General features: G+C 39.9%; 1 protein-coding gene across 1 annotated transcript in view; it reads right to left on the bottom strand.

Moving 5' to 3' along the window:
• FBXO11 (F-box protein 11) overlaps positions 1-15,358 on the bottom strand; it is a 115,741-nt gene that overhangs the window by 12,798 nt on the left and 87,585 nt on the right. Inside the window, exons 10-11 of the mRNA XM_067156704.2 lie at positions 15,108-15,326; positions 13,044-13,251 (exon numbers count right to left, since the gene is read on the bottom strand). Of these exons, the coding sequence (XP_067012805.1) occupies positions 13,044-13,251; positions 15,108-15,326 (427 nt within the window). The remainder of the gene's footprint in view (positions 1-13,043; positions 13,252-15,107; positions 15,327-15,358) is intronic.

Below are 15,358 nucleotides of genomic sequence, written 5' to 3'. Positions count from 1 at the left end.
TCAGTCCCCGCTCCAGATATTATCGGCCTGCTTCACCTTCCAAGTAGCCCCTTTTGACGCAGGACACTGACTTCAGTGAAGCTGCCAGTCAGTATCTCTGAGCGTGTTCAAATCATTTTGAATTTCCTCTGCTGTCAAAAATGTTCATCCGTTTCAGCTGCATTTTCACTTCTGGGAATAAGAAGACATTGAATAAAGAGGATGTGGTACCATTGTTCATGGTAAAAATAACCATTGAGTCATGGTTGTTTTGCTGCTGATCAGGTCACATCCTCCTGCTGATGTTTCAGAACTCTGATGAAGAAAGTAACAACAACTGTATGACCGTTTTCAAGTAAAGTTTTGACAAACTTTTGTGATCATTTTTGGCATCATCATCATCAATAATGTCCTACCCTCCTTAAAGCAGGAAAACCATTCGATAGCATGGGATAATCCCATAACCTCCTCCTCAAAAAGTCTTCAGCATTTTGTAACATTCTGAAGATGTTTCACCAAGCCTGAAGGAGAACTTGATGCAAACACACTGTTCACATAACTTCTCCATTTCACTATTAACAGAGAGCACGTAGTTACAAACGCAGGTGTAGTGTCACCCCCAAGGTACATAGCAAGCTGGTTTTCAGCATATTGATCCAGCATTGCATGGTGGTACTGCTTTTAGTGGGTAACAATAATAACAATGCTCCATACAAATGCAGGAAGTATAGTCCACGAATTAAATTATAAGGGGCAGTCAAATGAAAACCAAACACCTGCCATAACACACGTCCGCACAAAAGGTGGCAACACATTGATACTGCCATAGTTGTGATAGGAGAACTGCACAGTGACAACTCACAGGTACACATAGTTGTTGGGTTATGTCTTTGTTGGTGTGCAGACTGGTCTAGTATTTCATCCAGCTGTAGAAATGGAGGCATGCAATGAAGAGTAGAGAAGTGTGGTTTGTTTTCTGGTGGCTGAGGGTACCGGAGTATGTGAAACCCATCGTTGCATGTCTGCTGTGTATGGCGAACACTGCATGTCCATGACCAGTGTGCATAAGTGGCATAGGAGATTCCGAGAAGGGCACACATCTCTGCAAGATGATGTGCGTCCAAGACAGGCCCAAATGGAAATTCTAAGTTCCTATGAAGGGAATTAGATTCTTAATAGAGCAAACGCCGGATAAGCCATACATCTAATTTTTGACAAGACAGGCCCGTCGAGCTAATACTCCTGATGTTGAGCTACGGAATATTGAATTAGTATTCCTACCACCAAATTGTACCAGTGTGCAATAACAACTTGATCAGGGCATATTTAAACACCTTAAATACCTTTTTCGTAGCATATTGGTCAACTCATTGATGAGTAGGCCTGAGGTAAAACTAGTACTGAAATGGAATGTACTGGAAGCTATCTGAGGTATCGCAGTGTCGTGGGAAACCATATCTCCTGCAGCAATTTCTGCATGTATCAGACACGCTAGCTTCCGACGAAGTGCCAGATAGCTGGAATCATCTCTCTTCTCAGCTGGAAGTAAACTGTCAATTTGACGATTATGTAAAAGGTGATGAAGGTGTGCCCGTGTGCAAGGACCTGATTGAGAGTGAAATTCTTGAACTTGTTAAGCCTACTAACTCACATGATGAATCCGACGAGAGTGAGGACGGGGACATCACAGACGTACCAACATAGTCTGCAGTCATGAGTCTTTTAGATGTTTTAAAAACATCCTAACCCTTCCAGCCATAGGTCGCACTTTTGTGCGAGTTCAGTTTTATTTTTCTAACTGCTAAACTAAGTCACTTCTGTGCTTCGAACTGGACTACAACGATTGTGCGGGTTCCGCGCTACATCATTCAACTGTTTTTCGTTTGTCTACCTGTCTCTGGGAAGCAGCAGCGACTGGTAAACAATGGTGTTAAAAACTGACCATGTGCTCTCAAGGTAAGGGCTTTATATTTTAAAAAATACGACGTTGTTGGGCTATGTTTGGGAATGTGTCACTTGTAGACATTACAGTTATTGATTTTATGACCATTAGTTAGTTGTAAATACAATAATATTAATTTATACTTGCATCAAAGTTCAAGTAGCACAATTGTGGCAGTCAGGCTTTGCTTCAGGTCGGTGGGAATTCTAACCTCAAATTGAAATATTACTTTGTAAGCAGAATTTTCAAATTAATTCATATTTATAGAATAACTGTACAATATTTATGCCCAATTCCATATTATTTACGCTTACAGGTGTATCTGAAGACCGGATATTACATTGTTTGGACAACTCTGATATTAGTGATTTGTCAAGTGATGAAGATGACTGGGCACCCACGGGATCAACACTTGTTCATGAATATGTGCGTTCTGACAATACCATTGTAGTTGTGGAATGGAAAGACTCCCTAAGAGTTGTTGTTGCTTCTACTTGTGCCAGGATTGAACCCCTAGCCAAGGTAAGAAGGTGGTCCAAAAATGAAGACAAATATATTGAAGTCGACTGCCCTTTTTTGATTAAGTATTACAATGAGCACATGGGGAGAGAAGATATTTGCAATCAACGAGATAAATTCAAAATATTAAAATCAGAGAAGAGCTAAATATAGAACCGTTAGTACAGAACTTACAGAAAGCAGGACTGAGATAGTTCGAACATGTAAAACGAATGGGAAAGGAATGGGTAGCAAGTAGGAAATTGGAAAGAGAAGTTAAGGGAAAGAGACCAGTTGAAAGACCGAGAAGAACGTGAATGGATCAGATTTGGAAGGACATTAAAGAAGCTGGATTGGTTGTGGCAGAAGTAATGGAGCAGAAAAAGTGAAAGGACAGAAAGGAGTGGAGGAGGCTTGTTAACCACACCCGGGCGACTGGAGTGGGACACTGATGATGATGATGATGATGACGAATTAGAATGCTACCGAGCATGGTTCAGGACAAAGAAATGGACCTTGAAATGATTCTCCACTTTCTGGATACAAGCATTGTTAATACAGTAAAACCTCGATTATACGTTCCCGGAAGCTACGTTTTCCCGTATTATCCGTTCAAATTACGTGGTCCCGCGAGCATCCTAATTAAATCACTTTGTAAAAATCCTGCATTATCCGTTCCTCGAAGAAACGATTTCCCGTATTAACCGATCAGAAATTTCAGTCCCATCAACGCTAAATCCTCGATCACACGTTTTTCAAGAAACTGTATCTCACGAAAGGACGTCAACGCATACTTGCGGATCTTGGTGTTAACGTCCAGTCATTGCGGTAATTTGAGGAAGCGGAAAAGCGATCGGCGGTGAACTTGCATTAGGGACCATCTTAGCATCGCATTCGGGTGGTATTGTTTAGAGAATCGAAATCACAAAGCAGAGTGTGTCCACAACAATTGGAAGGAGACAGAGCGCATTTCGACAGCTCTAGGCCTACTTGAAGACGGAACGAGTTTCGTCAAATGTTCGTACTTGCAAAGCGTCTACATTATATCCAGGGTTAGATGTTTAATTTTTTTTTTTTTTTTTTCGAGTGTATCGCCGAATAGGTTTTCGGCATTTCCCTCACGGCACTGTATAGTCACTGAGCTTTCAGGCAGGAATCTAAACAGCTCCTTCTTAAGTAACGCAAATTTAGTATTTTAATATTATCGCATACGATTACGTTATCGAGACTAGAACAGATGTTCTTACATACATAAAGCCATGGGAGGTTTTGGGATTGCCTATTACTGTTTTGTTTCTAAATGTAAGACTAGGAATTTCACGTTATTGTGTTAAAATGTTAAAACCGCAGTCGTTTTATTTGCGCACGTTACATGTAAAAACCTTTGCATCATTTCGCAGTCGTACCGACTTGGACAGCGAGCGCATTTTCCAGCTGAGGTCAAGGTCACGAATAACCGTAAATTCAGAAGTTTTGATGATACTTTTTCTCTTTCCAATTTAATCGTGATTAGTGACGGACATAATTGAATATAATGCATTCGAAAACTTGAGAACAGATACTTACATTCGAAACAATATTCTCGAGTTCAACATAACCTTTAGAAGTCTATGTAGGCCGTGGGCCTAATTTGCGCGGTACAAGATTTCCACAAACTGACTACGAACAGTATACCGGTGACCAAATTACAGTGGAAGATTTAAAGAAAAAGGGATTTCGCCATCATGTTGGGCGCTTTTGTATCCAATGTGCTTTATTTTATTAGATTAGAGAATTAAAAAATACTTGTGGTCGATTGTTTGGCTTGATGTTTTGAGGTTTTTCGAACAGTTTCACTGATCAAAGTTGCTGAACTGAAAGAAGTTTTCAGAGGAAACCGGCGAAGTTTCCCCGGTAAAACTGAATTAAAGTATCAAGACTTTTAAGTCGCGTACCGGTAATTAATGTTTGAAGCCGGCCCCGCGGTCGAACTTGCCTGCCTCTCACCCGGAGGACCCAGGTTCGATTCCCGGCCAGGTCAGGCATTTTTATCTCGATATGAGGGCTGGTTCCAGGTTCACTCATTCTACGATTACCTTTAATTGAGGCGCTATTTAATGGTGAGATGGCGACCCCGGTCTAGAGAGCCAGGAATAACGGCCGAGAGGATTCGTCACACTGACCATGCGTCACCTCGTAATCTGCAGGCGTTCGGACCGAGCAGCGGTCGCTTGGTAGGCGGAAAGACCATTGGGGCTGTAGTTTGGTTTGGTTTAGGAGTGTCTGTAAGATTTTAAGTACTGTATACATATTTCCTTTTTGTGATGTTTAGCCAAATTGTTCATGGTTCATTCATTCCCGGATTTTCCGTTTTCCCGTGTTGTACGTTTTTTTTTCGGTGGTCCCTCCAAAAACGGAGAATCGAGGTTCCACTGTAGTTAGCTACAGTACCGGGAGGACTGCCGAGCAAACAAAGTTCCCAAAAGTAAGATTCTCGATCTTCTTATTTTTGAATGACAGTTGGTTGCAACTCCAGACAGAGAGAGAAGAAAAGAAGATGAGGATGATGAAGTTGAAGACAAACCTGCAAGAAGGAGACGATCTACACGCCATCTCCTAAGCCTGTCTACGAAAAGAGATGACGGGTACGACCACTGGCCCAATGTTGATAAAATAGCTTTACCACGCTCTTGTCAGTACGAAGCTTGTAAGCGTAGAACCAGAACTCGTTGCATTAAATGTGATTTATATTTGTGCATTTCAAATGATACACATAAGGTAAAAAGTTGAATGTTGAAAACCTTTTGTGGGTGAGTTTGTGTACAAGTGGGTGGGGGTGGGGGGTAATAGTCACCACTGCTGCAATGTAAGTTTTGATTTTTAATCATTTCTATACTTGTGAGTAATGTTATTGCTTGTATTTTGACTGTAATGTTTGTAAATATGATGTAACACCTAACTAGGTTAAGCAGGTTAAGTAGTATTAAATAAAGCCTAAACAGCACAAACGTGCTAGTCAGGTTTTGAAAAAAGTATCAGTTTTGAAATTTTTAAAATATTTTTCCGTGATTCTGCATGTCAAACAATGGGTGTAAACATGCATTGCACAGAAAAATTCAGAAAAAAAAATCTCTCAGGGCTGAAAGGGTTATGCAGTGAATGACACATCACTAGACTTTTTTTTTTGCTAGTGGCTTTATGTCGCACTGACAGATAGTCTTATGGCGACGATGAGATAGGAAAGGCCTAGGAGTTGGAAGGAAGTAGCCGTGGCCTTAGTTAAGATACAACCCCAGCATTTGCCTGGTGTGAAAATGGGAGACCATGGAAAAACATCTTCAGGGCTGCCGACAGTGGGATTCGAACCTACTATAACCTGGATGTAAGCTCTCAGGTGCGCGCCCCTAACTTCACGGCCAACTCGCCCGGTACTAGACGATTTGGTGACTATCCAGCGAGTCATAGGATATAAACTTCATGGTTTTGATCCGTATTGAATTGTGATCACAATAATAATTATTAAATTAATGTCGTATGGTCCACCTTTTTCAATACTATATTATGCAATATGCCTAATTTATTTTTCATATTTTACACTTAGATCATCCCAGATTTTAATGTTAATTGTGTGTTTGTACATTTGTTTAGTTATTAGATGTATTACAGTAAGGCTGAAGTTGGCCAGCCGAGGCCGAAACTAGTCCCTAGTTTAGTACTGTAATTCAGTAATACTGCATAATATAGTATTGAAAAAAGTGGACCAAACAACATTAATTTAGTAATTATTATTGGTATCCAGCGAGTGGAGAATTTTGTGATAAGGAACACCATTGCCGGCGCAAGACTGAAGCAAGAGATTCTAGACTCCTACCTGAAGCCTCTGTAAAATAACTAATGTATTCAAATTTAGTGTTGTGAATGAAAACTTTAAATGCAGATGTAATATAGCCTAGAATAGTTTTCATTTTGCACGGTGAAACATTTTTAATCGCTGAACTTTTTGCCAGTTTTGGTAACGGGTCCCTTGCTTGAATTATGTTGGAGTGTTATTTTGTATTATAAAAGTTGTGTGTTGAAACTCAATTCATGTCCTGTTCATCAAAGAAGTGACCACTGCAATTCGAGTATTAATGATGCACGCTGAGTCGCCAGGCATCCTGAGATTGCTAGGAGTGTAAACAAAAAGGGCTTCATGACCGTGGGATGTTGCGTGTGTATTAACCGAAGTGTGAAGCACACCTCTGCCTTTATTCGGGGGGGGGGGGCTCCATAGAGTACCACAATAAAATGAATAAAACGGAAGTGTACGAGAAGAGAGAGGAGGAATTTCTCAAGGAAGTGGAGAGCTTTTATATTATTACCGAACGATAACCTACAAGCAAACACCATTCGCAATGTTCGATTTATGGCAATCTTTGCATATTATTATTAGTAGTGAATTCTCCCAATATTGGAAGACCTTAAGCAAATAACACAATCAATATTATTATTGAATTCCTGATATGTTTTCATTCCATTGTATTGCTATAATTTTTTTTCAAATCATGTTCTTCTTGCTTCAGAATTTGGCCAACTGTGGACTGCGTGAAACTTAATGCTTTCTGGCCAGTCTTCTTCTTTTCTCTTCCCAGAACTTCTTCATTCGTTCATTCCTTATTTTTCTCTGCTCCTCAGATATTACAAATTTGGGCCTGTTCTTCCGCTGCTCTTCATGAAATTTGTGGTCATCTACTAGAGTTCTGAACTTCTTTCTGCTGAGGATCAATTCTGGTGTTATTTTAATTTCTTCTGCGTCCTTCTTAACCTCCTCCACCCATTTCGTTGTTCTCCTCAATCCAATTATATATTTAAATATCCTTTTAGTCAGGCGGTTGTCATTCATTCTGACGAGATGTCCATAAAATTTCAGTCTCCGTTTCCGCATTGTGTCCGTGTTTCCTCCCCCTGATGTCGATACTCCATGTACTTTGTCTTTTCGTAGACTTTGAGACCTGTTTTCTTCGCAATGTAATGAAGAAGCTCAAGCTCCAGCATCCTTTGGGCATCCTCTCTGTTTTGAGCTAAGAGAGCAAGATCATCAGCAAAAGCCAGACATTTAATTTCCAAGTTTTGTTCCTTGCACCCAAGATGAATTCCCTGTATGCCTTCTACTTTCAGAGAGTTTTCCCAGGTTCTTATGACTTTCTCCAATACAATGTTGAACAGGATGGAAGATAATCCATCTCCTTGTCTGACTCCTGTCTTTATTTGGAATGAATCAGAGATTTCTCCAGCAAATTTAATTTTTGAGATGGTGTCTGTCAGGGTTTGTTTTATTATTTCTCCCATTTTCCTGTCGATTCCAAACTCTTCTAGGACGTTAAATAATGTCTGTCTATCAATTGAGTCATATGCTTTTTGGAAATCGACGAAGATTACCACTGTGTTCTGGCCCCTCAATGCTCTAGTCCTTAGAATACCCTTGAGGTTGAATATCTGTTCTGTACATGACCTCCCTTTCCTGAAACCAGCTTGGTATTCTCCAATGAGGGAGTCCGTTTGTTCTTCGACCCTGTTCAGTAGCACTTTGGAGAATATTTTGTACGCGACTGAAAGTAAAGAGATACCTCTGTAGTTATTAATATCCATTCGGCTACCTTTCTTGTGGAGTGGGTGGATAACGCACATTTCCAATCGTTCGGAATCCTTTCAGTTTTCCAAATCTCTTTTATGAGGTGATGTATTCTTTCTGCAGCCACTTCTTCTCCGATCTTCTACATTTCTGCCACAATGCCATCTTCCCCTGGTGCTTTGTTGTTTTTAAGCTCTCTGATTATACATTTTATCTCATCTAGACTTGGTGGTTTGGAATTTGGATTCTTATTGGATAGTTCAGGACAGGAAATCGTTCATGCGGTTCTTCACAGTTGAGCAGCATTTGGAAGTAGTCAGCCAAGAGCTGGCAGTTGTCTTTTATCATTTGTTGCTATGCTACCATCTGTTCGTCTGAAGCACAGATCTGGTGGTGTGTATCCCTTTAGGTCTTCTTTAAAGGTTAACTCCCTGGTGTTGTTCCTTTTAAATTCCTCTTCTATCTTCTCTATCCTATTCCTGTCATATTTTCTCTTCTCTGTTCTTATGATGCTAGCTGTTCTCTTCCTTGCTTCATTGAAGTCTTCCAAGTTCTCGCTGTTGCTGTTCGAATGCCATCTCTTCCAGGCCTTAAGTCTAATTTGTAATGCATCGTCACATTCGTTCCTCCATCTTTGTTTCCGCTTCCTTGGAGGATTCCCCAAACCTTCAGCAGCTTTGTTCATGGAATCTCTGATTTCATCCCAGTTAGTCATCCTTAGTTTGGAGAGGTTCTGTTGGTATTCCAATTTATTCTGCTCCAGAGTCTCTATATTGATCCTGGGCTTCCTTTGCTGTCTCGGTTTAGATCTATTCGGCTGGAATCTTACTTTTATCTCAGAGAGATAGTGATCCGAATCAATGTTCAGGCTTTTCCTTACTTTGACATTTAGGATTTCTTTCAGGTTTCATGCTGTTATTGCAACAGGGTCAATCTGAAATTCACCCAACATTGTATTAGGAGAGACCCAGGTTTTCTTCTTTTTTGGGAGAGCTTTGAAATATGTGGACATGAGTTTCAGGTTGAATTGTCTACAGTAGTCAATCAGTCTTTCCCCATTTCTGTTCGTTCTTCTGTGTGCGCGACTTTTCTACATTTCTTTTCTTTACCTATCTGAGCGTTGAAGTCTCCGACCAAAACCTTTACATGATGTTGTGGAATTTTGGAAGTTGTATCTTCAAGAGTTTCCCAAAATTCATCCACCTTTTCTGGACGTTTCCTGTTATCTTCATTTATCATGTTCATAAATGCAACGTAACATAACCTGTGTAAATGATGTTAAGGCAGTAAATAAATTAGAAAAATTATGCTTAACTGTGCGTTTCTCTTCCTTTTCAGAATACATCACACTGCTAGTCCAAGAATCACAACTGCTGGTTGACTTTACTCCACATTAAAACAAAATTCTATCAAACCTTGCCAAATCTTTTCAAATCTTGTCAAACCTCCAGCAATGTTGAATAGTCTTTGACAAGATTTGAAATTTTTCTTGTGAAGTATTGAACTGAAAGAAAAAAGTGATGATGTGCAACAGGCATTTTTACTCCTTTGTTTCTGAAGGCTGGATTTAAATTGAATAGAATGATCATCCATATAGATTTCTCACTACGTCTACTACTCACACTAGCGAACTATCTCGCGCTGCCGATTATTACTCCCCGTTGACTGGTGAAAAGAAATATTCAAGTTTGAAAGAAGAGAGAACATGCCTTCATAATTCTTCTTTTTTTTTCATAACTGCGTAAATAACGTGACAGATAGCTTTCGTTAGCTCGGTCAAAATAAAGGCTGAAATAAACAACTGATTTTAGTGTAACTATGCGATTGGCCTTGCGTACCACTGACTACTTTTACCAGTTTTCGGAGACGCAGAGTTGCCGAAATTTAGTCCCGCAGGAGTTCTTTTAGTACCAGTAAATCTACAGACACGAAGCTGACATATTTCAAAACTTTCAAATGCCACCTGACTGAGCCAGGATCGAACCTACCAAGTTGGGGTCAGAAGGCCAGTGCTTCAACCGCCTGAGCACTCAGCCTGGCAGTTGATTTTTAGTACTAGGTACAGTAAATAAAAAATAAAAATGTGATTCATCTCAAGATACGACAGTATGCATCACTGATTTCAGAGGTTAGTTTATTACCCCGTCAGGTTAAATTTCAGAAAGGCTGTTCCCTCATAAATTGACAGTAAAAATATTATTTTGCTGGGATGTACAATATCTTTCCATGATAAATGTATGGTAAAGTATTTGGTTTTTTGCATACCTTTTCTGAAATTTAGGAAAATCGGGTATAACGAAAATCCGCCATAGCAAGTGGACTTTTCGCCATTGTAAATTCTCGCTATAACAGACTTCTACTCTATTGCGTGGAGATGGCAGCAGGAGCTACTCCACGGCGCCTTGAACGCATGTTTTGGGGCCGATCCTGTATATAACAGACAAGCAACCGCACAGAACGGAAAAGTTAGATGTCGATTATATATCAGCAACTGACTGAGGAAGCATGTTACGCTTGTCGATTATACCTCGACGTATGTGCGTAGAAGGTTAATCTTCCGTATATGTTTACAACTGCACTTTTGTTTACGATTCATATCATGACTCAGCCGATCAAGTTCAAACATAATTTCAAGAAAGAATCACAGATGTAAAAATTACAAGGCATAAAAAAATCCAAGCTCTTTAAAATACATTTCAGTGTATGGGAACTGTTGAGCATAAGAAACCAAACAGACAGCATGAGTTCTCACTGAAGAAAAATTATGACATTGGTCATGGTTTGGAAAATGTCTCCAAAATAGATAACTTTGGCATCATTAATGAGAAGTAGGAATTTCTTATGGCTCTGCAGGAAAGGCTAGAAAATTGTTGACGTTAACACTAAACAAAAATGGATGAACAATGACGGCAGGCAGTTTCAGCATCACCTTTGTAATGTTGGTATCTAACCAACTTCTTAAAATAGTTCAGGATACTATTATATGGTTGCACCACACGTGCCAAACTCTGCCAATGATCGCTCTCGTTGACAGAAAAATTACTGCACAGGTGATTCTTAGTTCAAAAGCCATCGCATATCAGCTGTAGCCCTAATTTCTGATTAATTATTTGTGTAGATTTTTGCACCTATTAAGAGCTGCACATCCAATTCATGGGCTTGTCACAAGCGCGTCTGCAGTAACAAACGAAATGGGCCACTGCCGCACACAGTCTGACTCAACTATTGTGGAGCTTGTTAGTAAATACTTGTCATGGGGAAAGTTAACAGTTACACAGCTTCATTCAAGCTAAAGGTGGTCAAATTTGTGGAAGAAAATAACAACAGAACAGCGGACCACAAGTTTTCTCTTCAAGAAAAACAAGCGTGGAATTGGAGAAAGCAGCCAAGTGGCATTTCATGGTTCAAATCAGGGTAAGTTCCTGGGTGTTGCGGAAGCGTTACTGGAATGGGTGAGAGAGATGCCGAACAGTGGTTGCAGTGTTTCTCACGAAATGTTACAATTAAAAGCATGGGAAATTACACGATCCCACGATATTCTGGGAAACTCACTCAAGGATGTCGGAGGTGGGTTACTCAGTTTATACAGTATAACAAACCTGTCATTGTGGCAGAAAATGTCTTTGTGCTAAAAATTGCCTACCAAGCTCGATAGCTGCAGTCGCTTAAGTGCGTCCAGTATCCAGTAATCGGGAGATAGTGGGTTCGAACCCCACTGTCGGCAGCCCTGAAGATGGTTTTCCATAGTTTCCCATTTTCACACCAGGCAAATGCCGGGGCTGTACCTTAATTAAGGCCACAGCCCCTTCCTTCCCATTCCTAGGCCTTTCCTATCCCGTCGTCGCCATAAAGACATACCTGTGTCGGTGCAACGTAAAGCAAATAGCAAAAACAAAAACAGCCTGAAGACTGCTCCTATAAAGTTACAGAGTTTCACAGCCATGTTATCAGGTTAAGGCAGCAGAACTTGTAACTCATTTTGCAGATCAGCAATACTGATCAAACCACTGCATATTTTGACATGCCAAGAAACACTAGTATTTCTGAGAAGGGAGCGGCAAGTGATCTAATTAAAACTACCGGCAACAGAAAGTTATGTTGTACAGTGATGTTGGCCATTACTGCCGAAAGCCATGAATTGGATTGGAATAAATTACCTGCAGCAGCCTTTGATAGATTCCCTTCCAGCATCAAATCGTTTAAGAAGAACATTAGTGCTAGTGTAAAGCGAAAAGTAAAAGCTGTAAACAACGGGCACTAAATTTGTGATTTTCTGCTGAATTTAGAATGTTAAACTAGTAGTATTTCTTGTAATAATTCCTTTCCATGGAAATGCTTGTTTGACTCTTGTTGTAGTTATTGTTATTGGGGAATTATGTTTTAACTTCATGTTATTATTACACTATAAGAGACCATTGCCACAGGAATATTTCCCAATTGCGATGTATTTGTTAATAATAATGAACTATCTCCGTACATTATATTTAAACACAAATATTACTGAAGAACATCACATTTCCGACTGGTATCCATGAGACAAAAGTGAAACTAGCCACTCTGCTTGCGATTCCGAGCAAATGTTCATAAGCAGTGTTTTTTTAATGACATGGTACTGTACAATGATAATGGATTTTCCCCCCAAGCTTTTTAAATGTAAACAATCTAGCACCCCTGCAAGTGAAAGGCCTACATTGTTGGTAAATTACGAACGGAATATAAATAGCCTCCTTGCAGAGATTTTTTTTAAAATTACAATTTTGCTTTACGTCACACTGACAGACAGGTCTTATGGCGACGATGGAACAGCACACGGCATCTTCAGGGCTGCTGACAGTGGGGTTCGAATCCACTATCGAATGCAAGCTGACAGCTACATGAACCAAACCGGGCGGCCAATTGCTCGGTGTACAGTTTCAATTTTTGTTTTCTTTTTAGTATGTTTGTAAACCAAGAGATGGCAAATGAAGAAGTATGTGATCATGACGCTCAGGCATTAACTTAAGGACTTAAGAGAGAAGACATATATATACATACCTGTCATGTCGAATAAATTCGACATCATGCCCGGCATGACAGGTTTTAATGCAATTGACACAGATGGCGTTACGGTCCGTTGTGTTGCATGTTTGGCATCGGTAGAAGTCATGCATCGGGAATGAGGTATAGCTGGATATCTTGTACAAACACTGTCCATTGGCCACGGCCTTCTCCACAGCATCCTGGTTGTTGAAGATCTTGTTGCCTGGAGAACAAACAGCAAAATTTGTTATATATTCGTTCCAGGATGATGATGATAATAATAATAATAATAATAATAATAATAATAATAATAATAATAATAATGAAGTACAACAACAACAACAACAACAACAACAACTGGAGTACAGAAAATGAGTGTCAATTTTAAATAGAATAATAATTTGATGAACAATACAGTTTAAATTTCATAAGTAGATATAGTACACTACCATAAAATTCTGAAGACACCATATACCATAAAACAAATCCCTAAATACCAGAAGAACCTGAACTGCAGTTTTCCTCTCAAAGTTTCCTAAATCAATATGTGACCCAAACAGTTATTGAACACTTTCAATGACATTTTAGAATTTCAGCCATGCTTACTGCATGGATATTTTCTAAAATTCAATATCTTTCACAGTAAAAACTTAGAAGTACTGTAAAATATTGTTCCCTTCAACATAACAGTATAGTTTTAAGATTTCCAGTCACTTTGCATGTCAGTGAGAAATATAGCATCATCATCATCATCATCAACTTTCTTCTTTCCTGCCCATACATGTACCCTCAAAACGGGCACTACCGAGCTCACTCGGGACTGGCTCGTTTGACTCAGAGTATGCCCGGCGTTCTTGCACCAGACCTAATGGCACATCACTTTTCCCTAAGGCAGCCCCAGCAGTTCGTTTTCATGTTGCCTTAGGACGCCCTCTTTCTCTTTTCGGCTCTTTGATGCCAAGAGCTTTCAGTACTATACGGAGTTCATATCATCTTCTGACGTGACCATACCAGTGGAGCTGTTTTTCCTTCATCCTGTCACTGATGGGCACAACGTTGAAAGATCCTTGCACATGCTCATCGCGTACTTACTCATGCAGATTGACTACTGTCGACCATCGCGACATCCACATCTCTGTGACATGCGTTCGCTGGTTGTGTTTTTTCTGCCTTGCCCAACTTATAGCATACATTTACAAAATTAAAAAACTGACCAATTAGTGGTGATGATTATTGAATGTCACCAGCACTGACATTCACTGCGTTATCAGAACACTCCCTAGGTTCATTCTATTCTCTTTAGTCCTCAGCAGAAGGTTGAGGTCATTCTAATCCTAATATTTTGATTGTGAAGAATCTAAGGAAACCTAGCTAGCTATAACATGTGATGCGTCAGCATTCAATAAGGATCTATACAAATCATGTTTCATAAGAAAAATTGAAAGCCAGATTAATGAATCTGAAGAGGAAACAGCCAAAAGTTGCTGACGCTAGTTCAGACATTCACGGTGTAATCCAAACTTCTCCCAGATCCCATCCAGGTACTTGTTAAGGAAGAGTTTAACATTTTTCCTACAATAATTTCATGCTGCAATACCACTACACATTCTGAGATGCACACTACTCCACCCCTCAGAATGCACTTAATTATAGAAATATACAGGGTCTCTCACATAAACCCAGACCAAACGCACGGTGTTTGTACTCTGGGCTATGGCAGCTGCAGTATGGGAGGTGCATGCATAGTTCTTGACCTTGCAAGCAGCCTGCACTTATTCGACCTGGCAGGCACGAGTTGCCAGTCGGAATCTCAGCTGTTAACTTAGCGAGACAGTTATCATTACAACACCATATTTTCGTAAATGGCCTGAATAATCATGAAAGTCTGTACATAATATGTACTGTGGGAGAAGCACACGGTTGGACAGCAAAAAACTATACTCACACATGAGAAACAGCCAATGGCTTTGCTATTAAGTTCATTTGAATGCCAATATTCCCAATAAAGAAGTTTCTATTCAGATAAACCATTTCAGGGCTGTACATAATGAATAAAAAAATGAAACAAATGATTTGTACCTCTGACGATGGGCTGAACACCACTGGCAAGACAAAGACCTCCAAACCTATTGTTGAAGATCTGATTGAACTCCAGAGTGGCAGTTGCATTATTAGTTATTTCCACACCAGCAGCAAGACCATCAAATATCCTATTCCGCCTCAGGATTGGATGGCTCTGAGTAGAGATAAGTACGCCCGCTTGTGCATTTCGGAAGATATCGTTCTCTTCCAAGATACCTGCAACACGATGGAACATTTCATTACGTTAC

Source organism: Anabrus simplex, chromosome 12 (genome assembly GCF_040414725.1).
Source record: "Anabrus simplex isolate iqAnaSimp1 chromosome 12, ASM4041472v1, whole genome shotgun sequence".
Lineage (NCBI taxonomy): Eukaryota > Metazoa > Arthropoda > Insecta > Orthoptera > Tettigoniidae > Anabrus > Anabrus simplex.
This window is presented reverse-complemented; position numbering and strand designations above follow the sequence as displayed.